Raw genomic sequence first — 26,329 nt, forward strand, 5'->3', positions numbered from 1 at the left:
AGATGGATAACATTATCTCTTACTTGCATGGCACACTCTTTAGCCTTCACTTTCACACAGGGTTCACAGCCTGACTAACGACCACTACCCAGAGGGATTTTTTAAATGCAGCTCCAACCCTAACCCTAGTGCGAACCCTAACCCCAGCTCCAACCCTAACCCTACCTCCATCACCAGCCATAGCTCTAACTCTAACACCACCACTAACCATAGCTCTAACACTAACCCTACCCCCAACCCAAACCCTAGCTCCATCCCTAACCCTATCTCCACCACAACCCAAAGGTCTACCCCTTACCCTAGATCAAACCCTAACCCTGGCTCCATCCCTAAGCCAAGCTGCAACCCTGACACTAGCTCCACCACTAACCATGGCTCCAACCCTAACTCTAGCTCCTTCCCTAACCATAGATCTGACCCTAACCCTAGCTCCAAAGCTAACCCTAGCTCCAACCCAAACCATAGGTCCAACCCTAACCCTAGCTACACCCTAGCAATAGCTCCACCACTAACCCTAGCTTCAACCCTAACCATAGCTCCAACCCAAACCCTAGCTCTAAATCTAAACCTACCTCCAACCCTAACCCTAGCACCAAGCCTAACCGAAGCTCCAACGGTAACCCTGGCTCAAACTGTAACCACAGCTCTAACCCTAACCCTAGCTCCAACCCTAACCCGATCTCCATCCCATACCCTACCTCCAACCCTAACCCTAGCTCCACCATTAACCAAAGCTCTAACCCTAACCCTAGCTCAATCCCTAACCCTAGCTCCAGCCCTAACCTTGCCTCTAAGCCTAACCCTACATCCTACCCTAACCCTAGCTCCCACCCCAACCGTTGCTCGGCCGATAACCATACCTCTTACCATAACCGTAGCTCCAACTCTAACCCTAGCTCAAACCTTAACCCTAGCTCCACCACTAACCATAGCTCCATAACCCTATCTTCAATGCTAACCCTGGCTGTAACCTTAACTCTAGCTCCAACTCAGAGTATGTGCCAACCCTAACCCTAGCTCCAACCCTAACCCCACCTCCACCACCAGCCATAGCTTTAACCCTAACACCACCACTAACCCTAGCTCCAACCCTAACCCTCGCTCCAACCCTGACCCTAGCTCCACCATTAACCCTAGCTTCATCCCTAACCCTACCTCCAAACCTAACCCTAGCTCCAAACTTAACCCTAGCTCCATCCCTAACCCTAGCTCCAACCCTAGCCCTAGTGCTAACCCTAACCCTAGCTCCACTGCTAACCCTAACTCCAACCTTGACTCTAGCTCCACGTCTAACCGTAGCTCTAACCTAAGCCTAGCTTCAAGCCTAACCCTACCTCCAACAATAACCCTAGCTCAAACCCTAACCCAAGCTCCAACCCTAACCCTAGCACCAACCCTAACCATAGCTCCATCCCTAACCCTAGCTCCAACCCTAACCCTAGCTCTACCAGTAACCAACGCTCTAACCGTAACCCTAGCTCAATCCCTAACCCTAGCTACAACCTTAATCTTGCCTCTAAACCTAACCCTACATCCAACCCTAACACTAGCTCCAACCCTAACCCTAGCTCCACCACTAACCATAGCTCCATAACCCTATCTCCAAAGCTAACCCTGGCTGTAACCCTAACACTAGCTCCAACTCAGAGTATGCTCCAACCCTAACCCTAGCTCCAACCCTAACCCTAGCTCCAACCCTAACCCTACCTCCATCACCAGCCATAGCTCTAACTCTAACACCACCACTAACCATAGCTCTAACACTACCCCTAGCTCCAACCCTGACCCTAGCTCTAACCCTAACCCTAGCTCCAACCCTAACCCTAGCTCCACCCCTAACCTTGGCTCTGACCCTAAGTCTTGCTCCAACCCTAACCCTGCTTATAACCCTAACCTTAGCTCCAACGCTAACTCTAGCTCCAATCCTAATCATAGCTCTAACCTCAACCCAAGCTGCAACCGTAACCTTTGCTCCAACCCTAACCCTAGCTACAGCCCTATCCCCAGCTCCAACCCTAACCCTGGCTCTAACCCCAACCAAAGCTCCAACCCTAACCCTAGCTCTGACCCTAACCCTGGCTCTAACCCCAACCAAAGCTCCAACCCTATCCTTTGCTCCAACCCTAACACTAGGTCCAACCCTAACCCTAGCTCCAACCCTGACCTTAGCTCCATCCCTAACCTTTGCTCACTTGTTGAAAGTATTTATTCTATAATTTTCAAATAAGAGGCAAATGTGTCTTCTTTGGGAAAAATTTGCCACTTTCAGCCTTTGGAGCACAGGAGTTTGAATATTTATGCACGCTGCAGATTTCAGTTTTACATTTTTTTTTAATATGAGAACACATATATCATTTTGGCTTTCGAAATATATCGTTAATATGAAACAGATCTTAGTAAAAATACTGACTGGTTAACATTTGTATGTATCTTTTGAAATCCAGAAAATGGTGCTAACTTTCAAGGGCCTTGAATACTTTTGCAAGGCACTGTATATTAAAAAAGTTCTTGTTGCTGGTTTCCATTTTAAAATGTTCATCAGCCTCTCTGTCTTTACTTTCCTGTGTCAACCTCTCAAACGGTGTTTTTCACTTCACAATTCCAACCACCATGTCTTGCCACCACCTATCCAATCTTCTAAGGTGTAGGGTAGTGTGCAGTTATATAAGGGCATTATCCTTATCTTCAAGGGGGAAGTTGTAATCTGGTTTACAGTATACACATGTAGCTGAACACATAGTTACTGACATGCACACACACTGTCTGAAATTGCTTGTCCTATACAGGGTTACAGGAAGCCCGAGCCTAACCTGGCAACACAGGGCATAAGGCTGGAGAGGGAGGGGACACACCCACGACAGGACGCCAGCCTGTCGCAAGGCACCCCAAGCAGGACTCGAACCCCAGACCCATCGGAAAGCAGGACCCAGTCCAACCCACCGTGCCACCACACCCCCTGTTTATGGACATGCTTGACAAAAAATAATAGATTATTACCGGATATGTTAATATCAAATGGGAAACAATAAAATTCATAATTTCAGCAAGTTCTGACCTGAGTATAGAGAAAACATTAGTATGCAGTTCAAAAGCTCTATACTGTGGCATTAAGAAGAGATATACATGAAGCTGAGAATGGTGCTAACTCATGTCACACTAGTAATAGTGGGTAAACATATAAAATATTTTTCTTATTATTCAGATTTTTTGATTTATTATTGATCAGCAGATAATCAAAACAAGGTCCTGCAAAAATAGGAGTGGCTCCCAGTTGAAAATGTATAGTTTGGCAACAGGGTGCTGACTGGACACCAGCAAGATTGGAACCTGTAGAAGGAGTCAGAAGAACCATCAAGACTGCAAGAGCTAACAGGACTCGAGGCCATGATTTGGCCTTGTTTCTGTGGTTGCAGTTCTACAATACCATGAGATTAGGACACAACTGTCATACTCTATTAGGCGATTTTTATAGATGTTTAATAAGACCGTAGCAGAAATTGGCTAAAGTTTAATTAATGATAAACCTTGGCAAAATGCTTAACTCCTGAGCTTAGAGTCCAGGACAGGGTTTAGTGCTGAAACCCCTACTGTAAACAGGTATTACGGCTAATAAAGGATAGAACTCACAAACATTGGAAATTTATCTTGCCTGTTTACATGAACGTATTATGGGATGCATCTTCAGCTTTTATAAACCATTTCCCCTCAGACATGTTGAGCATAAACAAGGTCACATCTTTTCTCTGGAGGGTTCTTTTTGTTTCTGAATCAAGGAAATTGAGAAACGCTTAAGCATGTAATGGCCAAGAAAGAAAGAAGACTGTGTCATTTATCTACACTGCTTCATGAAGACATACATGCATAGTCGTGCAGATAGACAATATAATTTATATACATGAGTTTCTTACAAGGTAGTCCAGGTTATTAAGGGCTTAGACCCAATGTCACTTAAACATGTTTTGTGGCACTGACTTGTGATGACAAGAGTTAATAATAAATCTAGAAGCTTGGGTAACAGATCACATGTTCCTTCAGCCACTGAAGGTTGCCTTTTACTTTTTCCTTCTTACTTCTCTGATAAAAGTTTGCCAGAAAGGAAAAACCAGCATGCCTCAGCAGCTATAACATTCTTTTCTTTCACCTTGCAGAAATGTACTTCCCTGGGTAGTTCCTTCCTTTCCTGGTAAGTTATTAAGACATTTTCCTTGCATTTTCTTGACCAGCTTATTAGTAGATGTTGTGCAGAAGGCTTTTTTAGAAAGTGGAAATATGTTATCGTGCCATTTCACAATACAGGTTCTGTAAAGATGAGGGTGACATCAAGAAGCTGGCTCATTTTCAACGTGCAGCCTCCTGTCCGATGATCCATTCCAGGTAGGGTGGACAAATTTTATTTGGATGGTGCTGGTCTGGTGTCTGAAAACACTTGGGCTGTGTGACTGGACGTGGGTCAGTTTGTGTGGAGTTTGGATATTCTTCCCTTGTTTGCATGGGTTGCCTCCCACAGTTCAAAGATATGTATCTGGTGAACTGGTGACAATAAATTGCCATTCAAGAATGTGTGAGTGTGTGAGTGAGTGAGTGAGAGTGTGTGTGTGTGTGTGTGTGTGTGTGTGTGTGTCACACGGCTCTGATGTATAGATGGCTTAATGATTGTAGGGGGTTCAATATAGTGTACTGTAAGACAACTCGGAGGAAGAAGTCAAGCCAATACTAGATTCTGTCATGGCGAATAGCAGTACTCTGCTAAACAGTGTTTCTGTCTCACTGCAAGTGCGTGGAGACAATGTGGCACAACAGCAGCGGATCACAAACACAGTTGTGCACAATATGAAATTCTTCATGCAAACCTATATCTGTCATGTGGGAATTCTGTTACTGATATTTCTGAAGCCTGTGTGACTCCATCAGATCAACTGCAACTCTCATGCAGTGGCAGAGATCAATTGTAGACTCGTAAATCTGTCTTGGTCCCTTTGACATATGGCACAAACCAATGGGAGATCATTGTTCTCTGCTGTTTTTATTCTTACTTAATAATATTCAGTTTTTCGCTATGGTGTCAGTCATCCTGTATTGATCACTATGACGCTGCACTTATTTTTTCCCTCCCTTTCAGATGTTACAAATGTCGAGAGCTTGTCCTCAATGGATGGTCACACTGCACAGTGCACTTTGAAATATAGCTGTGGTAAATGCCTATGTATTTCTTCTGTATGGCCATGTGAAGAAGCTACCCTACTATACAAGGAGCACTCTCTACTTCTATAAATCAGGATACACTCTGTTGGCTTAGCCATTCAACAGTTCTCAAGCAAATGTCGACAGAAAATGTTTTCTGTGCATCGTTACATATTGTATGTTTCAAAAGAAATCAGTTGAAAGTATAATAAGGTGTATAAATTCATCCACAGATTAATTAATAAATAATACATCAATCATCACTCATCCTAAGGCAGGGTCTTGGTGGAGGTGCAGAGCCTATGGGACACTAGAACATCACAGGGTAGCACTTACACAGTGACACACTATGGACAGTCCACCTGGAACATCATCTGGGAAAGTCTACAGAACAGCAGTCTTTACTTCACAAGTAAAGAGAAAATCTAAACTGACGTGTGTATGTGAGTGTATGTGTGCTTGTGTATTGCAGGTGCAGGATTTGCTCTGATCATCATCCCAGTCCTCCTGGCTGGGAGCACTCTGGTGGTGGTTTTGCTCATAGTGCATAGCCTTTGCTGCAGAAAATCTGGATGTGAAGACCATGGTAACCATCCTCATACCCCCCAGGCTCTTAACGCCACCACCTTTCCACGCACAGCTCAGCTTGGGAGCCAATTTTAAGCATTGCATTCACCAAGCTGTCTCAGACCCCTTGTATCTTTCCACAGTACAATATGCTACTTGACTGAATGATATCTGGTTAAATGACAAGTAATGGAGCAGCAATTACACTGGGCTGATTTATAGTAGAGCAAACCCTTCAGGAAAAAGGTGTTGCCTTCATGATTGACGAAACTGACACTGCCTTGGAAACATTTATCTTCCTTATCTGTGGGGAAAATCCTTCCATGCAGGGCGGGGCTTGGAGAACATAGCCACAGTGTCAGCGGGCATGGTGTCACCACAGGACACACTGGGACCATGGGAGGCCTCGAGAGACTGTGCGCTAGAGTGACTGGAGTTCCTGGAGATGGGTCGCTATGGAGCTGTGTGTAACAGCCGATTGCAAAGAGGAAGTACTCCCTCTGCAGTGGTGGTGAAGATTCTACGGGGTACATACCCAAAGTTTTTACACTGCCATGGAGCAGGGCTGTTGTGCAAATGATGTCATGGGATCAGATCCTGCTACCTCTTTAATGCTCTCTGGTTCAAGCTTTTCAGTATTTATCAGCAAAACAGATAAAAGTACTGCATGAGAGGTGACTACATGTTCATGTGACCTAAATCTGTTCAAACATCCTTTACTTCCACAACTTGCACTGCTAAATTGTTTACAGTAAACAGAACCAGTAGGCACCAGTATGGAAGTCCTTTGATTTTTCTCTCAACTGTCCTCATCTTGTCTGCATTGACCTCCTGTGTACGGCTGCTGCTCCAGATGGTACAAGTCATTCTGAGGCCATGGAGTTCTTTGCCTGGATTCAATTTCATGCCAAAGGGTGCCAACATGAGAATTTGGTGCACATGCTGCTGTGCCAGACCAGGAGGCTGCCCATGTTCCTGGCCCTGGAAACCAGCATCCCAGGGAACCTACTACACTTTCTCTGGACCCTACACAAGGTGAAACACTCTCAACTATGGATCTAGTGCCAATGGGCTAACTGTAAGATCAAGAGAAGTACCAAATAGGTCCTTCAGGCCTCCTACCCTTTTTATACTTTTTCTTGCCTGAGCCCTTTTTCCAAAATAACCTACTTGTCTTGACTTATTTTGACCACCATGGACCACCACTATGAAAAGCCTTGCCCTGGCTTGTTTACCTTTAGGGGGATGCTGAAAACGGGGGCCACCTGCACTATTTCTCCGAGAGGTCGGTCTATTTTGTGGCAAAGCAGGTGGCAGCTGGTCTGGTATGTGAACATCCTCAGCTGGATTCCCAAAGCTCAGATACGCAGGATGTCACCATTTCATTCCATAAATAACCACAAACACACTACAGAAGTTGTTACAAAAAAGAGTCACCTGGATGAGCTGGGTGTCCCTTTAATGTTCTTTAAAAACCTCAGACGTAAATGAAACTGGTGGCCTTAGACCACAAAGACTGGGTGTTTGGAGTTCTCCGGAGATTATATAAATTCACCAACCACTGTTTTAGGTGCACCTGACTGTTTTCACATACTGTTTGCTCCCCCACAAGGTTGCTACTCAGTACAAAAGTATGCAGGGTTAAGAGGTCTAGTTATTGTTTGAATGAACGTTGGAACAGACAAGACATGGACTCTGACTGAGACAGGATTGTTTATGTCAGACATGATGGTTACAACATCTCAGAATCAGCCACCCTCCTTGGATTTTTGCACACTACAGTATTTCCAGAGAATGGTACCATAAACAAAAAAACATCCACTCAGATGCACTTGTGTAGACAAAACACTGTGTTAATGAGAGAGGTGTGTGGAGAATGACCAGACTTTTTAAAGCTAACAACAAGGTTACAGGTGCAAAAACAACAGCTCAGTATGACACTGGTGGCCAAAAGGCATCTCTGAATGCACAACTCATTAAACCTTGAAGCGGAAGGGCTACAGCAACAGAAGACCATGGTTCAGTCTATGAGTTCAGAACAAGACAATAAGGTTCCAATGGACATGCAGTCACAAAAACTAAATGATTTCAGAGTAGAGAAGCATAGCCTGGTCTGTCAAATCTGTGCTTTTCACAACATGCTGATGGCAATGTCAGAAATTGGTGTAACGTGAATGAATCAATGGACCCAACCTGCATCAAGTCTATGGCACATACTGGTGGTGGTGGTGTAATGGTGTGGGCAATGTTTTCTTGCCAGACTTAGGATTTTTAATATCAAATGACCATTCTTTGAATGTCACAGGGTATTCAGACAAAATTTCTGACCAGGTGGATCTCTTCGTGAAGACCCCAAATTTTCTTAAACGGCTCATTTCAGCAGGACAATGTCTTATGTCACAAAACACACATCACCTCAGGATGGTTCCACAGACATGACAGTGCCTTTACTTTTCCTCAGCAGCCTACACAGTCCCTTCTCTCAGCATGGACTGAGCCCTTTGAGATACCTTATTCAGCATCTTTTTGTTGAACAGAGACAAACCAAATCAAATGGCATGGAGAAATTGATCTTGCATGCCCCTAAGGATTTCTCTTTAGTTCTGATAAATATGTTTTTTTAGGGAATGAATGTATATACATTTTATCGGTGGAAACTGAATGAAAAATGCTGTTGCATTACAACTGGTCTCAAAAATAACTAACAACATAACAAACACACCTGTTTGTACAGCTAAAATATGAGAAGGCTGACAGGCTTGTCAAATTAGTTCATGCTCTAAGCGTTGGCATGAAATCATCATTCAGTGGTCTGTTCCATGTTCTGTGTTTTCTTAATTTTCTTGCTATTTACCATGGTTTTCTGCTCTGCTGCAGGTGGTCTTTTGGAATTCTTCTATATGAGCTGATTACTTTTGGTAAGACATCCTGTGTTTTTGATGGCTGCAGTTCTGAGGAGCACTTTCAAATAATTCCTGCACTGGAGGAGGAGTCCTGTAGATGACTGGTCAAAATGTACAACCGGCAGAAGAGCAGTAGATCCTGGAAATGCCTGTTTTCAGCTGCCATTCTGTAGACTTTCCTTCATGCGATGATCTTCAGCTGGCTGAACAAAGTCTCTGCATGTCACATACAGGGTAAAACTGTTATCCAGACACTATATGCGGTAGGATATTATATGAACCATGCCATGGTATGTGCCTTTTTTGAGAGCATAATAAAGGTTCCTTCTTCTTAAACTTAATCATTCCAGTACCATAATGGGTTCAAGGGTCATGTCTCAACAGGGTTGCCACCCTACCCCAACCTGGAGCCACAGGAAGTGCTTGCAAAACTTCAGTAATCATACCACATGAAGAGGCCAGAAAGCTGTGGAGGACCTTTGTGACCATACTGAAAGTGGAAGCATTTAGTGGGGGTTTTGACAGTGGAACCACAAATGAAGCTGATTTTTTTAGGAAGTTGCAGATTTCCTGAGATTCTATAGCTTTTGCAATAGATAGATAGAGTACAGTTGTACAGTGTTATTGTTTGCTAGCATACATATGATCATTGGTGTTAAGGGGAGAAAATAAATTGTTAATAGAGAACTAATGAGAAAAAATCCACCTGACTACTATGAAACACTTGATTTAGATTTGGAAAAAATGTCCTTTCTTGAGTGCAGTGGTGCAGTGGGTTGGACCGGGTCCTGCTCTCCGGTGGGTCTGGGGTTCGAGTCCCGCTTGGGGTGCCTTGCGATGGACTGGCGTCCCGTCCTGGGTGTGTCCCCTCCCCCTCCGGCCTTACGCCCTGTGTTGCCGGGTAGGCTCCGGTTCCCCGTGACCCCGTAAGGGACAAGCGGTTCTGAAAATGTGTGTGTGTGTGTGTGTGTGTGTGTGTGTGTGTGTGTGTGTGTGTGTGTGTGTCCTTTCTTGAACCCACAGCTGTACTTCACTCAAATTTGTTATTCAGAGCTGGTTAGGCACCAAGGAGGGGGTCGTGTGAAGAGCGCAGGGGAATTCAAGGCGTATCAGTGTCTGACTGAGACTCCTGTGCTATTCCAGATATGACATCATGAAGTACTGTTGGATGTGGAGCTTCCAGGACCAGCAAAGGTCATTCTGGTTTAGATCCTAAGGTCAAAGGTCAGGAAAGTACCTCACATTTCCATATTTTGATGTAATTTTTATCAAGTTACCCAGGATGTACCAGTGTAAAGTTCGTTATTCATTCATTGCATGACACTGAGATGAGCATGCCTTTTGATAACCCTGATACACATTTTTAAATCAGTAATGACAAAAACATTAGCCTCATAATCATCTTTCGGTGTTCCAGAGGGACCAAAATATGGGAATTTTGCGGTGCAGTTAGGTGGAACAATTCAGACCACTGAGCCTGCAAATCGCACATATTTTCCCACAGATCAATATTTATAGAAGGTTTAATGAAAAGAAGAGGTAACATTCACTGACAGTTGGGTTGATATACACTGATCAGTGCGCCATCACCCATTAGGCTTTTCATCAACTCTCTCAGAAGATAGGCCATGGCCAAAGTTTTCACATTAGACTTTGAGGAATCTTACATGGTGACGTAGCTGAACACGCCACACACTTGAAATTATGAGGTCAAAGAGTGACTGAGAAACCAGCAGTAAATGAACCACAGAATAAAAATGATGGGAGAGGACAGCAGTTTTGATATTTCACTGCAGCTGAAGACTCCTTAGACCTTCAGTATTCATGTTACATTTATCATTTAGCTGAGGCTTTTCTCCAAAACAACTTAGAATGCTAAGCTACTTAGAATTAGTTACTCATTTATACAGCAGACTAATTTTTACCTGAGCAATTTTGGTTAGTATGTTGCTCAAGAGTACTAGAGCTGGAGGTGAGATCTGAACGTTCAACCTTTAGGGCCAAAGACAGCAGCACTGACCACTATGCTACCACCTGTCCATGCAAAATATTAGACTCCTTGTAGAACTAAATTTATTTCATGTGGTACTCTGCAAATAAAAATGCAATAAAATAATCTGTAATTTAACAAATTACTTCCCCATTGAGCCAAAATTTAGTGGCTCAAAACTGGTTCCATTGCTGCTCTTTAATTTGGTCGAGAAGTTTGTGACTAAAAAAGAAAAAAAAGAAAAAAAACAAACACTTTGCAGTGGTTTAAAGCATCCTTCCATCTCTTTCTGTTTAACTTTCTCCTTCTGTTGTCCTTTTTACGATACTGTAGAGACTACAGCAGAAGCATGAAGGAAGCTATCGCTAGACTGTTCACCACATTTTAATTGCTGCTGTGTCATGTTTAACACTAGTGAGGCTTCTTTGTGCAAATGGCTATACAGTACAATTTGTATTTAAGGTCACAGTAAAGATCACACCTGGCCATTTGGAGAACCTTGTTGAAAATAAAATGCAACATATTAGGATTTTTCGAAGTATAGTTGTACAGATCTGCCTTTCATAAGCAGAATACATTTCAGCTGTAGAATATGAGCAGGTCACTTTAGGTAAAGGTTGTACACCTTTAGTGAAGGTTGTATGTTCTTACACTGGGGGTACGGTTCAATAGTGAGGAAGAGCCCTTCAATGACTGGCGAAAACACCACGTAACAGTCAAGGGTTAATGAATCTCTGTCAAACTATTTTTATTTCAAAAAAAGATATAAAATACAGATTTAAAAGATGATCAGTGGCTGGTATGAAAAGATGAGTACAACTCCTGAGCTCCTTAATTTAGCAACACAAAGTCTAACAATATACAACAATGGAATTAGAACAGGACTTGAAGTGGGTGGAAAGTCAGGAAAAAGTCTTACAAAACCATGATCACCTTCCTTTCTATGCATTCAAAAACTATTTAGCGAAGTCTTCTCCACTTTTCAAGGGGAATAAAGAATTCACAGACATTGCACTGCAGTCTTTAAAAAAATATCTTTCAAATTACATCCATTACACAGAACACAGAAAAGCATTCACTCTTGGAAAAAAGAAAAAAAAAAAAAAAACGCTTTCGGCAAAACCACGAAAGGACATGAACATTAAAAAAAAGTTACTCATTATAAAACGCCACCAATAGTGAACAATTCAATGTCTGCAAATGCCCAACTTGATCCTGTACGTGTGATAATGACAGGTGGAGATAAACAGGCTGAAGCTCAGTCGCTGCAATATTCTGAGTAACTGGTGTTCATGTAAAAACACAAGAGCTGCCCCTTAAAACAGAGACTAAGCTGCACACATCCTTAAAAGCCCAAACAGGAACACTGTATGTCTGCCTTCGCAAAAATACGGCATTCTATCAACTAAGTGCAGCAATATGTTGTCACTGCAATGTCTGTCTCATCTGTCTCATCTGTCTCACACACAACATTGCCACAATGTTGGATTGAGTCTGCGACAGAGCAACAGTGGTGCAGTAGCACTGACAGTGCCAGACATAGGTAAAAATCACAGAAATATAATTAAGTCATACCAAGCCATACTAAACAAGCCAATATACTGATGTTGGAACAACCTTTGACTTTAAAACATCAATCCAACACCACAAAGTGTTGATTCTGACAAAATAGCTTAAAAAATTCCTTTTTAAAATCTTTCATAAAGCTGCACAAATATTATAAATCCACAAAAATAAAATATCCATGTCCATTTTCATTACTATAGTATGCAGCAAACCCCACCTCCACTGAGGCATTCAACGGTATTTTCTGTATCTGAAGAAATTGCCCTACAATCACTACACACGCATGTAGAACTAGCACAATTTGACATCCAAAGAAAGGAATCAACCTGGGACTGGAAAAAACTGGCATTACAAAAACACGACTTTCTTTTTTTCCAAACTAACATTTTGATTTTGGGGGTGCATTTTCTATTTCAGCGCCAATACTTCAACTTAGCACACTATTCTCTATTGATTCTGCTGTGGATTTTATTTTTGTCATCAAGCAAGATTAGTGGCATGTGGTTAAAAATACTGTAGTCCATACTGCAAATCAGACACATTCTTTCCTCATAAGTTACTCATAAAGTAGCTCACAGGAGAGAAATTGACATACTGCTGCTATACAAATATTGCCGGATGGATAAAGGAACGCAGATGGTGATTTACCTCCAAACTTTACATGGGATGACACTTAAGATTTAAGTGAACTAAGCCATCTGATAAATAGTACAGAAAATCAGTTATGTTGCAGTCTCAATTTACCAATTATTGTTTCACAAAATCAAATCTTGTTATTCATCAAGTTACATCCTTCTTATGGGGGGGGGGGGGGGAGTTTTGCAGAATAAATGTCACTTCAAAAGTATACCTGTGGGTTATTCATTTTTTTGCATGATTGTTTTAATGTTTGATAAGGAACAGTATGTGTTTACAGTTGCCATGGAAACAGGAAGTGGCAGACTGAGGCCCACTTTCTGCAGGCCTGATGAGCCAGGTGGTGCATAGGATCAGCCCAAACTTTACTTCACACCTTGCAGCTCCACAGTGCTGTAGGAAACAGGATGTAGGAAACTGACCACAGCAGGTAGTAAACGCAGGCCGGTGGGAAGGAGGAACAGAACACCATGACCACTCCTAAAAGAAGTAGAAACACAATTACAGTGTGCAAGACACAGCTGAAAGGGAATCTTAAGTGACTAGATCTGATTGTTCCCATGCTGACTGAGGATGATGACCAACTGCCATGACGAACGAGACGTTCAATGCTGAGCTGGGGATCCAAGATACCATTTAGCAACAATATCATTATTACTTGTTAAACTGCCTTACAGTTGTTACTTATCTAGAATGCCCAAGAGGGGTGGGCAACCACTGGCCCATGGACCCCCAGAGGTTTTTTTTATTATTATATCCCTCAACCTTCAGTTGGGAGTTTTTCCCCAGTGGCCAGTAGGCATACTTATAGCGCTATAAAAAGTACTTTATTATGGCAGCCATTAGTCGACTGTCTTCTTTCTTTGTATCTATTTTTCTTGCCTTATGCCTGTGTTAAAGTGCTCTGTGTCACTGCGAGAGAAGAGCGCTCTATAAAAATAAATTGAATTGTTTTAACATTACATACTTTATGATGATGTTTTACAAAGTGTCAAAGTGCTTAAAATTATCTATCCATTATATAGCTGGGTTTTTCAAAAAAAAAAAAAAAAAAACTTGAGCAATTAAAGATAGGTTTCTTGCTCAATGGTATGAGGGTAAGAGATGGGGTCTGAACTTGCACTTTTTGTACACAGATACTTTGAAATGCAGCACTGAAATTATAACCAATCTGCAATGTATTGGCTAAAACGTAATGCCCAGAAATTCTAAGATTATGTTAAGGTCTCAAGCCCACTGTCCAGATGTCTGCATGCTGAAGACACTGAAGGCAAGTAGCTTACAAATTTTGTGTCATCCATCAATCAGAATCAATCTATAAATATTACTGCTTTAGCCTTACCTCCAGCATAGACCATCTTCTTCCAGGCCTGAGACTCCAGAACCCTGTCATGAGGGTAGAAGGTGTGGCTCACCATGAAGAGGATCATGGCTGCAGCAATGATCCGCAAAACCAGCATGTTGCCCCCTGAGAGCATTGAGGCGGAGGCCAGGATGGCAGAGGAGTAGATGCATGGCAGACCACGATACATGAAGGGAATCCCTATGCAAGCAGAGAGAAGGGGGACCCAATGAAGAGGATCTCAGTGGTGTGCAATTCCATCAGCCCACTCACATTGGGATCTAGAAGAATCCTTACCGGAACAAACTGAGTGAAGTTTCATCTACCATGGTTACTTGGCAATATTTTAAAAGAACTCTTCAACATATACTTAATTTTTTGCAGTCTGTCTACAAAAGACATGAGTTTGGATACTGAAGGAAAAGCATTTTTCATTTTACAAATAAATCTAATATATCCATCTGTCTAATCTATAAATGCAGTAGCTGAGGTTCCACATGTGTTTGTTTCACAGCTGAGCTCCTCTTACCACTAGAGAAAAAGCAGAGACGAATGAACACGGCCAGGACGTAGCACATGCACAGGATGTTGTCCAACAAGCCATGTGTTCTCAGGAGTAGAGCTGTGGCGATGCCAAACGTGGTGAAATCTGCAAAGTCGTCCAACTTGGCACCTGAAAACCCCCAACCCACGGAAAACACTTACACCCGCCCGTTCTAAAAATGGCACATGCTGCTTTGTCAAACACGGACAATAGTGGCACCATACAAATCTATAAATCTGCAGGAATACAGAACGAACAAACAGAAAAAGCAGTAAGATAATTTTAACAAAATGAGGAAATGCACAAAAAGAACAAGCATGCACTGTAACTCTTCACACACTCAATCAGAGCTCGCTCTGGCCCTGCAACAAAGATGGCCTACTTTCCAGCTTCCCCCATCCCATCCCATGGTCAGAGAGCACACAGAGACCAAGCTAGCACACTAGCAGTGGAAATTTCCCTTGCCCTTGCCGATTGGCCTCCCATCATAAAGCAGATCCCCTGTGCCAGGGTCTCTTCATTCCCCGGGAGGGGAGTGTTTTTGTGAACTGTTAACATGTGCTGATCCTGACCTGTGGCCAGATAAAGGGATTGAATTCCACAGCTTGGGGTCAAAGATTTAAGCAATTTCAGATATGTGGGAGTCTATAATCGCTGGGATTATGAAGACAAACCAGGAGCGGCCCATTGGAATTAGCCGGGTTGATTGGAAAGAGATTGTTCAATCGGCAATAAAAGGAGAAGAGAACAGAATTAAGTGGGGGTGTCACAAAAAAAAAAAAAAAAGAAACAAAACCATCATGCAAAGTCATGCAGAAAACAAACACTGGGTCCACAGAGGCTGCAAAAAGGTAGTATGAGGGCATTGTGATGCACCTGTGAGCTGCCTATGTAGAGGGCATTGAGCATCCACTCAGGGCAGTTCAATTCACTTCAGCCCTATTGATTTCTACAACATACAGATGATCTCACTCTGCCTTTCCTGCTCATAAACACCCTGCAGCACTGTATCAGAGGCTATTAAAGGTGAAGTGGCAGATCACCCACTAAAAAGGATGAGCCAACCCCATGTGACTAAAGGAGAGCTTTGGGATGCCATTTTCTAGTTGGCGAAACACACTAAATGTTTCCCTGGTGGCTGGCGTTCCTCTGGTGAGCATGTCAGGTCTATTAAAGGTCCTCTGAGATGTCCCCATCCATCCACCTTGGACATACAGTCCACTTACCTAGTGCTGAGCAGGTGTTCAGTCTCCTAGCAACTGCCCCATCTGCCAAGTCCAGCAGATAGCCAATGAGAACAAGCCAGCATGCAGCATACTGGTGGCTACACAGTGGGAAAGAGCAGTCACATTAGCACCACAGAACACTTGATCAACATCAGAGGGTCATATACCTCATTTTGCTTGACGCACATCCTCGTGTTAAGGTGTGTTGTCTGCCCTCTAATGAGCGGTGATGCCTCGCTGCATGATTGGACACAGGTTCAAACCCTGTACAGTCTGTGTGGGACTTATGTGGAGGAAAGCAATGTCAATAAGACAGCATATTTTCTGATTTTCTCCCATAGTCCAAAAATAAGCATTTCAGATGAAGGGGTGACTCTAAATTGCCCTTTGTGCAAACGCGTATGTCAAATCAACCTGGTGCACAGATGTGTGAATGACTGTAGGGAATTTACTGCACTGTATCTAACACTTGAATAAAGGTGTCAGATAAATACTAATTAATAATCACTGTGTTGCTCTGCAGAAACCATATTCGGTGAAGTATAAGGTGATCTGTAGTATGCCTTTTCCACAAGTGGTAAATTCCCCCCAAAAATTTTCCCCCCTAAATCCATTAATTTTATTTTCTTTAGACCAGCAACTCACAGGTAACTCATAGGTCTTATGTGGTTAAGTCTTTTTCTTCTTTTTCTGGTCACTGTCTCAGGATAAATACCTTTGCTACTGGTATGAATAAAGGAACCCCCCCCCCCGCATGCCCTTATCTACAGAATACCTGCTACTCTTACACTTCCATTTCATTTGAGAATAGAATTTGCTCACCCATTGAGGCTGCAAAGGATGGAGGCCATACCCATGACCATGTTTGACACTGAAAGGGCATTGGCGGCATTTCTGCGGGCAAAATCCTTCAGCTGCACCCAGCCAGCCTGTTCGCTCAGGATGAGCTTCTTAGCACGCTGGAGGACACCTGTGACCGAACAGAGACAGCACTCACACACCACCACCTTGCAGAGACTATGGAAGAGCATAACCGCTAACTTGATCCCGGGCAGTCAATGGACTCTGAACCGGGAACTGGACACTCCCTAGCTAGGTGGCATAAAATTTCAGGCAGAAACATAAAAGTTGTGAAAAGAAAGACAACACAAAAGAAATACTTAAGTGACCCGGTGTGTTGCAGCCCTTTCAACTAACATAAGAGCCCTCATGACATACAGGGTCTGAGGTTAGTAATCAGAAGCCCTTGGTGTTTGTGCCAAGCAAACAGATGCTCCCATAAAACAAAAGGGGTTCCCACACTTTCTCCGCAGACTGCTTTAAACAGAACCACACAAACATGCAATTTAACAATCTAAAAAGTCTGAATGTGGGGACAAAAGTATTTCACACAAACTAGTAGTAAAGGAAAGTGGTGAAAACTTACCATACGTTAAGCATTTTAGACAGCCACCCTCTTCAAAAACTTTAAAATAAATCCACTTGATTGTGTCAGTAAAACACCACATTTTCACCATTGCTCAGCACCTAATATTTTACTATCAGTAGCAATCTATAAACTGTTATGCATTTCACACACAAATGCATGAGATTTGTTTACTCTGGGTTAATGAAAAAAAAATGTCACACAAGAGCTTGTCTGGAACAGCTAGCATTCAGAGCTATCTGGAAAATTTTAGTAGCGAGTAGCAGATTTACAGAGGGCTAAAATAACCAGTGTGACATCACACAATCTTCAACGGAAGCTTAATCCATTAAAATAAAGGTCTGAAACAAATGGCACAACTACACAAACCGACTCCTCGGCAAACTCCCAAACGCCTTGTGGAATTTGTTCCTGGTTGGTCTGCAAAGCTTTTGGCTTTCAAAGCATTTATCTCCAGAGGCCATACCCCTTTGTTTAGGCCGTAATGTTGTACACTGCAGGCTCCGGTTGTGTGTAACAGCACGTTACCGCTTGTAAGTTTTCATCAGCATGCTGCAGGCTCTGGTGACACAGCGAGTCCATGACTACAGCTGCGCAACTCGGCCTAGAAGTGAGGGGAGGTTTTTTAATGAAGCGCGACAAAGGGACTTCTGTCCTGGAGAAGCTGGTGGCTTGAAGATGTAAGCAAAGAGTTTGCAGAGCGCTCTTCAGCAGGTGGGGCCAAGGCATATGCAACATGGTGGGGGGGTGGGCGTAACTGGCAAAAAGCTCTGACTTACGAAGCAGAACTGAAAGAGACCATTTCTGGACACAAGCAGAATGTAAGGACTCACCCAATATTTGTTGGGGGGGGGGGGCACACAGTAGTTACCCGAGTCGTGAGCCATTAACATCTGCGTCAGCAACCAACCAGACAGCCCCCAGTGCAGCGTGACCCGCATTCCATGCAACTGTCAGATGCACCAAACAACAGTGCTTCATAAAGCCTGGTATGGAGAATATCTGTGGGATTTGCACAGCAAATTATGGTCTATCTGAAAGAGGTGTGCACAGTTACTCCAACAGTTCCCACAGGAACTTGGTTTGCTTATCTGATCCATTTCCTGTAAGCTAGTTGCTTTTTCATAGGTTTTTAATTTCAGTTGAACTTCAGTCCATGTTACTTGCCATTTTCACATTCCCCTGTACAGTGCCATGAAAAAGTATTTGCCCCCTCCCTGATTTTTTTTGAATTTTTTTTGCATATTTGTCACAGTTAAATCATTGAGATCAAACAAAATTTTAATATTACACAAAGAGAACCCAAGTAAATACAAAATGCAGTTTTGGACAAATATTCTGTGGACTGATAAGACATAAGTTGAACTTTTTGGAAGGTGTGCGTCCTGTTACATCGCGTAAAACTAACACAACATTTCATAAAAAGAACATTATACCAACAGTCAAACATGGTGGTGGTAGTGTGATGGTCTGGGGCTGCTTTGCAGCTTCAGGACCTGGATGACTTGCCATAATTGATGGAACCATGAATTCTGCGCTCTACCAGAAAATCCTGAAGGCGAATGTCCGGCCATTAGTTCGTGACCTCAAGCTCAAGCACACTTGGGTTATGCAGCAGGACAATAATCCAAAACACACCAGCAAGTCCACCTCTGAATGGCTCAAAAAAACAAAATTAAGGTTTTGGAGTGGCCTACTCAAAGTCCGGACTTAAATCCAATTGAGATGCTGTGACATGACCTTAAACAGGCCGTTCATGCTCGGAAACCCTCCAATGTGGCTGAATTAAAACAATTCTGCAAAGAAGAGTGGGCCAAAATTCTTCCACAGCGATGTGAAAGACTCATTGCCAGTTATCGCAAACGCTTGATTGCAGTTGTTCAACCAGTTATTAGGTTTAGGGGGCAATTACTTTTTCCACAAAGGGCCAGGTAGGTTTGGACAGCTTTTTTCCCTTAATAAATGAAATCATCATTTAAAAACTGCATTTTGTATTTACTTGGGTTCTCTTTGTGTAATGTTAAAATTTGTTCAGTGATCTTAGTCATTTAACTGTGACAAATATGGCAAAAAAAAAAATCAGGAAGGGGGCAAATACTTTTTCACAGCACTGTAGATTGTTCTGAGAAAACATGACCAGTGACCATCTCACTGTGACATGATGTCTTATCCAAGGAGTGACCTGGTGTGAGACACCAACAGCTGTTTTATTATGCTGGCGGTACATATTAATGATGAAATCAGCTGAACACTAATTACCCCTTCCCCACCCCCCACCAATAAGGAAAACAAAAAAGAAAAAAAGTAGGGGGGGTGGGGGGGACGACTGTCAGGTGACAACAAAGCTATCACGTCTCTAACAGAGAGAACCATCACCCTTTCATAACAGATATAAAGGCTAATTGGCCACACTTGGTGCTCATTTCTTCCCAATGAGACTTCCCCAAGTGTTGCTGTCACTCAAGCGGGGCTGGGGTTGCGCTTTAGGCTGGTGCCTGACACAGTTACCGTTACCAGAGCATTTAAGAACTGTTCATGCTGTTTAACAAAATAAAAAAAAAAACCAAGGAAGTCCTTTTCTGCATGCTTATATTTGTTTACTTATTTCCTTGGATTATAGAGCTCCCTCTGCCACACTGTGGTTAATTTTTGAGAACATGAAAACACCCCATGTTGTTTAGACCAAACTGCAGTACTAGAGCCATAAAGGGCAGCTAGCTCTTTGGTTGTTTATCACTGTGACAGGGGAGATGGACACCAGGACTGTGTTCCAAAAAGTGCACTCATGGTCATGTCTTTGGCACTCCAAAAAAAAAAGTCACTGCTTTAGAGTGCAGTGTATGTGTGTGTGTGTGTGTGTGTGTGTGTGTGTGTGTGTGTGGGCAGGTGGGACCTTCATAGTGAGACACAAAGCAGTGACATCAGAGAATGTCAACATTGGAGGAATGGAAGGAGCGGGGGGGGAAAAAAAAAAAAAAAAAAAAAAAAAACAAAAACAAAAACAAAAAAGGCCACAGTTCAGTGGGTTTAATCACTGGAGGGGACAATGTGGCAACACATGCTAGAGTGTACACTAACCTCAATGGAAGGACATGCTGATGCGCTCCAGTGCTCGACTACCCATTAAACCAAGGCGTAGTTTATTGGCTTTTCACTTTCAAAAAAAGTAGAAGGTATGAGGGATACGAGGGCCAGCCATGATGGCCCTTTCCTCAAACACTAGTTGTAGGCTGCTGACATGCCTCTCCACAAAAAAAAAAAAAAAAAAAAAGAAAAAAAAAAATTCAGAGACAGAGTGCAATTTTGGAGCACAGTCCTTGTGCGCAAACTGTTGTGCGATACTGCAAAGCCATGTTTTAGGCTACCAGCACAGTAGGAATGTTTTCAGTCCAAAAAAACAGAACCTGTGTTGCTTAGGAGTCTCTTGTCCGCAATCTGTGCATTTACAAAAAGGGTTAAATTGAGGTTCCTACTATTTGTTTTGCACACTGAACTTCACGATTCCATAGCCAGTCGAGTTCAAGAGACTCTTCATCTGAAAGAAAACAATGAGTGAGACAACACAAGCCAAGAGCACAATATAGTATATACTATTTGTTAAAAAGGTCTTGAACCTATACAGCATGTCTGCTCTTTTACCTTGTGTTCTCATTATCACCTTCAATATAGGCACATATTTAAAAAAAATAACTCACTGCATTCTCCTGTCACTTTGTGGGACTTCCCGTTTTGTAATCTGAAACATTACAGAACAAACACTCAAGTGGGCACTGAATAGGGTAGTACCTGAGACCAATTCTACATAATGTGAAATTGAGATTTCTATATAAACATAAAGGTGAAAGACTAGTTTTCTAGGAAGGCTTCCCTTCCACAAGAATCAAATTGTCTTCAAAAGAACGGAATTTAACATTTCTGCAGTGACGCGTCGTTCAATTGACATAAAAAACATAAGGGGGGTAAAGGCTGACAGTTTCATATTTCAATAAAGCAATGGAAGGAATCGGAATATGGATGAATACCAGGGTTAACACTTTGAGCTTCAAAACAACTTTTTCCAGGATGTGCCAGGAAATGACAAGTTACAGTGATAGACCAAAAATCCACACATTCAAATTAATACTTGCCCTCAATTTACCCAATTAAAACAGCTCAGCATTTAAATTTTTAGTTGGAAAGACATGCAAAGAAAACATACACATCTATAACTAACAAAGCCCTTCTAGCATTCATCACTGGACAAGTCAGCATCACACAGAGAAGTAGACCATCACAGCTGGGTGTTACTACCAGAATACTGTTTCTTTTGCATATCAATACAGACCAATTAAAGTTATTCCTTTAAGCTAGTTTTACTGTGTTGAGAGTTTTGCAAACAGATGCTATTAAGGTATAAACTATGAGCCAGCCATCGTAATAGATCACACCATTAAGGTGCACATCTATTTTTGGAACATTGCTTAATGAATTTGGAGGCTGAATTGTCCAGTCACACTGCTGTGTTACCTGGTAACAGTTTTTGAGTGGGGAAAAAACAAGGCGCACTACCCTGCTGGGGCAGTTATACAACGCATTCTTTGGACTATTTTAAATTCCTAGTTATGTCCAGCTACCCTAGAATTAAAATAAAACAGGGGAGAAAGTATTTTACAGGTAAAGACATATCCTTAATTATGTGCCTTTAAGGAACAACTGATTTTTCAGTTTTTTTAATACGTTAAGTATGTAAGGAATAAACCATGATGTGCTTTGAGTGACTTACCTTTTTGCCATGGCTTAAGTAAAAATTAAAGAGAACAACACTAATACATTAAAAGGCACAAACTTGCAAGCACATTCCTTGCACAACAGGTTGCTAGGCAGCTAGATCACCAACTAGGGTAGCTTTATAGACTTGCACGAGGGGAGACACCGTTTCACCAAGTTATGAAACATGGTAAGGTTATCGTCAACTAAAATGAGTACTGTTGTCGTCAGTTTTGTTTTACTGCAATTTCTTCAGATGAGAAGGCGGGTCAACATATGTGCTTGAAACAACTTCCTTTTTAAGATTTAGTACCTTCATTTTAGTGTTAGGTCAAAAGTGAAGTCTATATCCAGCAACACCTTATCTCAAAAAAGGAGAAATGTTATGCATTTGACTTTGTAAAACTGAAGATTTATACATACTAATTATGAATTTAGAAAAAAACCTGTCCAAACTCTGTTTACATGCTCAGTTTTATAGTTTGTAAGGTGAGATATTGATTTAAAAAGACAAAATTTACATAGTTTTACATGTAGTCTAAGCTGGGAATTTATACTGTATTTTCACAACTGAATGTTAACCACTGTATATATCATTATGATAACTAGAAATGTCCTTTTCCTAGTGAAAATTACTACAGTTATGAAGAATTAATCAACATTCTCAACAAATAAACAGTGTATTCATTCAAGGTAACACATAATTACAAAGACAATTGGAACCAACTGATTAACTGGTGGAGGATTATGTGTTATGTGCTGTTCATTAAGATAATTGTATATTTGATTATAGACAGAAGATAACTTCACTGGTGGTTGATGGAACTCAGTTAAACCTAAATGTAGGTCAGTTAAAAGCTTAAATAAACCCTTCCCAGCTGTAACAGTATCAGTGCCAACAGTATTTTAGAAGGTGGTTGGAACCATGTGGTCTAAACAGAGGGCCACCGACCCGGTTGTGGCCCAACATTGGACGAGTTTAGAGCAAAGTACTCCCACCCAGCAAGGCCAACAGTTGATTAGCCCTCACTGGACCTAAGCTGCTAATCAATTTATATATACTGAGCATAATCGATTCCCATTAAAGGGAAAACAGAAGGTTACAAGCTTCCAATGTTTAACTATAGGATGCCAGTCATACAAATACAATTGGGAAATTGTGGTGTGGAAGGAGTGTGTTAGAAAACTTACCAGAGGGAGGAACCAGCATAATCATGATGGCTTCTTTTGTCTTTTCAGTTCAGCACCTGCAAACAAGTGAAATTACAAGATATGCCTGATGTTGTAAATCACCTTGGACGGAGCTGACGTGTTTTATTAGATAATTTTGTTGGGATTATAACCATAGCAAAAATACTGTAATTGCTCAAGAGTGACAACTGCTATAACTACTGTTGCAGTTCATGATTCATCAGACTTGAAGATGAGGCAATTTAAGATTGCCTAATAAGAATTAGCACAACAATTTTGCAGTTCTATTTTGCCCAGTTTTATTTTCTCAACGTTGAACATGATTAGTTCAACCACAAGCACTAAATTAATTCAAACCTGGAGGCAAATTTGGCTGTTATCAATCTAAAGGAAATTACTCTTCGCTGCACTGTTATTGTAGGTACTCGGTGTGATGTTATGCAAGAAAAGTCTTGCAAAGGGCAACATCCCAACATCCTTGATCTTTGTGGTCACTCAGATAAAAACAAATGGTTATTCAGTAGGAGACTACATGTGAAGACCTCCACAGTGAACAAGCTAGAATCTAGTTTTAGAGGAAAAAGGACAAAACAGAGTGGGGCTGTCAGGATGACACCACTGATCTTAATCACCCCTGAAAACTTAAACTGTCTGCACACTGTCCTTCATAAAACGCAAAAAGATTTTTTTTTTTTTTTGCTGGGGGGTAATTTCAGTCTTCCCAAAATGAGCTATGAACTGGAACAGCCTGCCAACGTTTTATATTTCTGCGCAACAGAGGAGAGAGGCGGTAACCATGGTTACGTCACAGTTGCCCGCTGCCTAGGCGGCCGCACGTGAATTGCGCTCAGCTAAACACGTGAAGTGTGCGACGTCTCGCTCGGTGCTGGAATCGGAGCCCCGCCACACAGCAGTAATTAACATTTGCGGGTTATGTTAATTCTAACGCCTCTTATCTCAGGGGGCGCGGCGGCGCAGCGGGTTTGACCGGGTCCTGCTCTCAAGCGGGCCTGGAGTTCGAGTTCCGCTTGCGCTTGGGGTGCCTTGTGCTGGCGTCCCGTCCTGGGTGTGTCCCCTCCCTTCTAGCCTTACGCCCTGTATTGCCGAGTTAGGCTCGCGACCCCGCATGGGACAAAACGGCTTCAGACAGCGCGCGCGAGAGAGACTTGTTTCACGTGCAACTCTGCCCCGCCAAACGTAACATGGAATGATTAAAAATGAACTTGCCAAAGTTAGTAATTACAAAAAAAAAAAAAAAAAAAAAAAAAAATTACTTTCTTTCTTCTCTAGGTACAGTGCAATCCTCTGTGCATCACTAACGTCATAGGACCACTACTGCACGCGCACGTTCATCCACACATTACATACAAGTCTTACGAATTGTCACTATTGTTTTAGTCTTGCTACATTACAGCCTCATAAATGCAAAATATTTCGCGATTTTTAAAACCCATCCGTCATGTCAGACATAATATTCATCACTGATTGTCAAGTCCGTCATTACCCGCAAATCTGTGAGAAATTTGATCCTGCTTCAAGTATAACTTGCATGTAGTATTGAATACCAGCAATATTCATATTGCAGCCGTTAACTGCGCAAGAATTTAAATAAAAAAATAAAAAACCGTTACTAACTGGTATGACTAATTCCTTTTTCCTGCATAATAATAACGCCTGCAGGTTGAGACTTACCTGAAATGACACTCAAGATTCTGAGAAACGTCCAGAACTGTCGCTTGTGCACCACACACCGCTCAGGACAACCCCGCCACTGTCTCTTAATGACAGCGGTGAGCTTTGCGAGACTTCCCTTTTAAAGCCCCAAGTTCGATTCGCTGGAATATTCCACCGGAAATGACGCCCTCGGCTCTTCTAGCGTTTTCCATGCAGCACAATATTCATGGTAAGGAGGGAAGCGGGTGGAAAGGGACGTCGCGCGCGCGAAGACGTACCGTACGTGCGGTCATTGAACAACCCGGAGGAATGTCACGCTTTATTAGAGCCCGCGCGGGATCAAATATGCTTCAAAGTCGCTCATAATATGCAAATGTCACGTTCCATATTAGCATAAAGCCACCTGCATTGATTTCACGCGCGTTATTTAGGTTTGTTCACAGCTGTCTTTAAGTTTTTGTTACTTGAATGGAAACGTGACAAGAAGATGCACAATCCATGTCAAGCAATACGGTATATAAAGATAAAAATTTTATTTGCTAGCACTGTTAGTCGGACAGTCTAGTCAGAAGAACGGAGAATCATAAAGCATTAAGTTCAATTTCACATTTATGTATTTGCCTGAGACTTTTTTACCTGAATGATAATGTGCAACTACCTCCAAAGGACGTAGTTATAAAATGTCAATGTCAACAGCTGCTTGTTCCGAGTGGGGTTGTGGTGAGCCGGGGCCCATCCCAGTGCAACAGGGCACAGGGCATGCACCCAGGATAGGATGCCAGGCACCCCAAGCAGGACTCAAGCCCCAGACCTGCCACACTGGTGGCACCAGCCAAACCTGCTGTGCCACCATGCCTCCCCCACAGTATAGAATCATAGCAGTTTATTACCAGAGTACTCTTACTGTATCAACCAGGGTAAATCCAGGATACAACAGCAGAAGTGTGAAGTGGGACTTAAACTAACAGTCAATGAAGTTTGCTAGTTTAAGCCCTGCGACTGCTATACCATAGTATTACCCACTCCTGTGTGTCATGCACTTTGTACACAGAGCTCAAATATTAGACACATGGAAGTTTAGTGGTTAGAGCTGCTGCGTTTGGACCCAAAGGTCTCAGGTTTGAGTTCCACCTCCAACTGTAGTATCCTTAAGCAAGGTATTTACCCTAAATTGCTGCAGTAAAGGCAGGGGGTGCGGTGGCGCAGTGGGTTGGACCGGGCCCTGCTCTCCGGTGGGTCTGGGGTTCGAGTCCCGCTTGGGGTTCCTTGTGACGGACTGGCGTCCCGTCCCGTCCTGGGTGTGTCCCCTCCCTCTCTGGTCTTACGCCCTGTGTTGC

The 26,329-nt window shown here is 42.5% G+C and overlaps 2 protein-coding genes across 7 annotated transcripts; one reads left to right on the plus strand and one right to left on the minus strand.

Annotated features, from left to right (window-relative positions):
* Positions 1-4,557: 4,557 nt before the first annotated feature.
* On the plus strand, positions 4,558-9,867 carry LOC108939372 (tyrosine-protein kinase STYK1). The gene is given in 8 exon segments (XM_074559680.1): positions 4,558-4,561; positions 5,654-5,767; positions 6,078-6,275; positions 6,602-6,783; positions 6,990-7,073; positions 8,468-8,666; positions 9,036-9,132; positions 9,795-9,867. Coding segments are annotated over 8 exon segments (951 nt in total).
* A 1,497-nt stretch (positions 9,868-11,364) lies between these two features.
* Positions 11,365-25,135, minus strand: tmem269 (transmembrane protein 269). 6 transcript variants are annotated; one of them, XM_018760664.2, is made up of 9 exons: positions 25,011-25,135; positions 23,319-23,374; positions 21,077-21,117; positions 20,855-20,916; positions 16,778-18,383; positions 15,956-16,053; positions 14,715-14,858; positions 14,186-14,386; positions 11,365-13,323 (listed from the first exon to the last, which is right to left on the minus strand). In XM_018760664.2, exons 5-9 carry the CDS (start codon positions 16,984-16,986, stop codon positions 13,214-13,216), a joined length of 762 nt encoding a protein of 253 aa, XP_018616180.1. In that variant the 5' UTR covers positions 16,987-18,383; positions 20,855-20,916; positions 21,077-21,117; positions 23,319-23,374; positions 25,011-25,135; the 3' UTR covers positions 11,365-13,213. The 6 variants fall into 6 exon arrangements, with proteins under 6 accessions (XP_018616180.1, XP_018616184.1, XP_018616182.1 ...); XM_018760668.2 differs by having other exon boundaries at positions 16,778-16,925; positions 25,011-25,133; XM_018760666.2 differs by lacking the exon at positions 21,077-21,117.
* Positions 25,136-26,329: the final 1,194 nt, after the last annotated feature.

The sequence above is a fragment of the Scleropages formosus genome, chromosome 19 (genome assembly GCF_900964775.1).
Source record: "Scleropages formosus chromosome 19, fSclFor1.1, whole genome shotgun sequence".
Taxonomy (NCBI): Eukaryota; Metazoa; Chordata; class Actinopteri; order Osteoglossiformes; family Osteoglossidae; genus Scleropages; species Scleropages formosus.

Coding starts and splice junctions, on each gene's coding strand:
- tmem269 (XM_018760666.2), bottom strand. CDS start 16,986: ATGCTCTTCCATAGTCTCTGCAAGGTGGTGGTGTGTGAGTGCTGTCTC. Junction 14,859..15,955: donor GAACACCTGCTCAGCACTAG/GTAAGTGGACTG, acceptor GGGGGTTTTCAG/GTGCCAAGTTGGACGACTTT. Junction 14,387..14,714: donor TCTCTGCTTTTTCTCTAGTG/GTAAGAGGAGCT, acceptor CTGCTTGCATAG/GGATTCCCTTCATGTATCGT.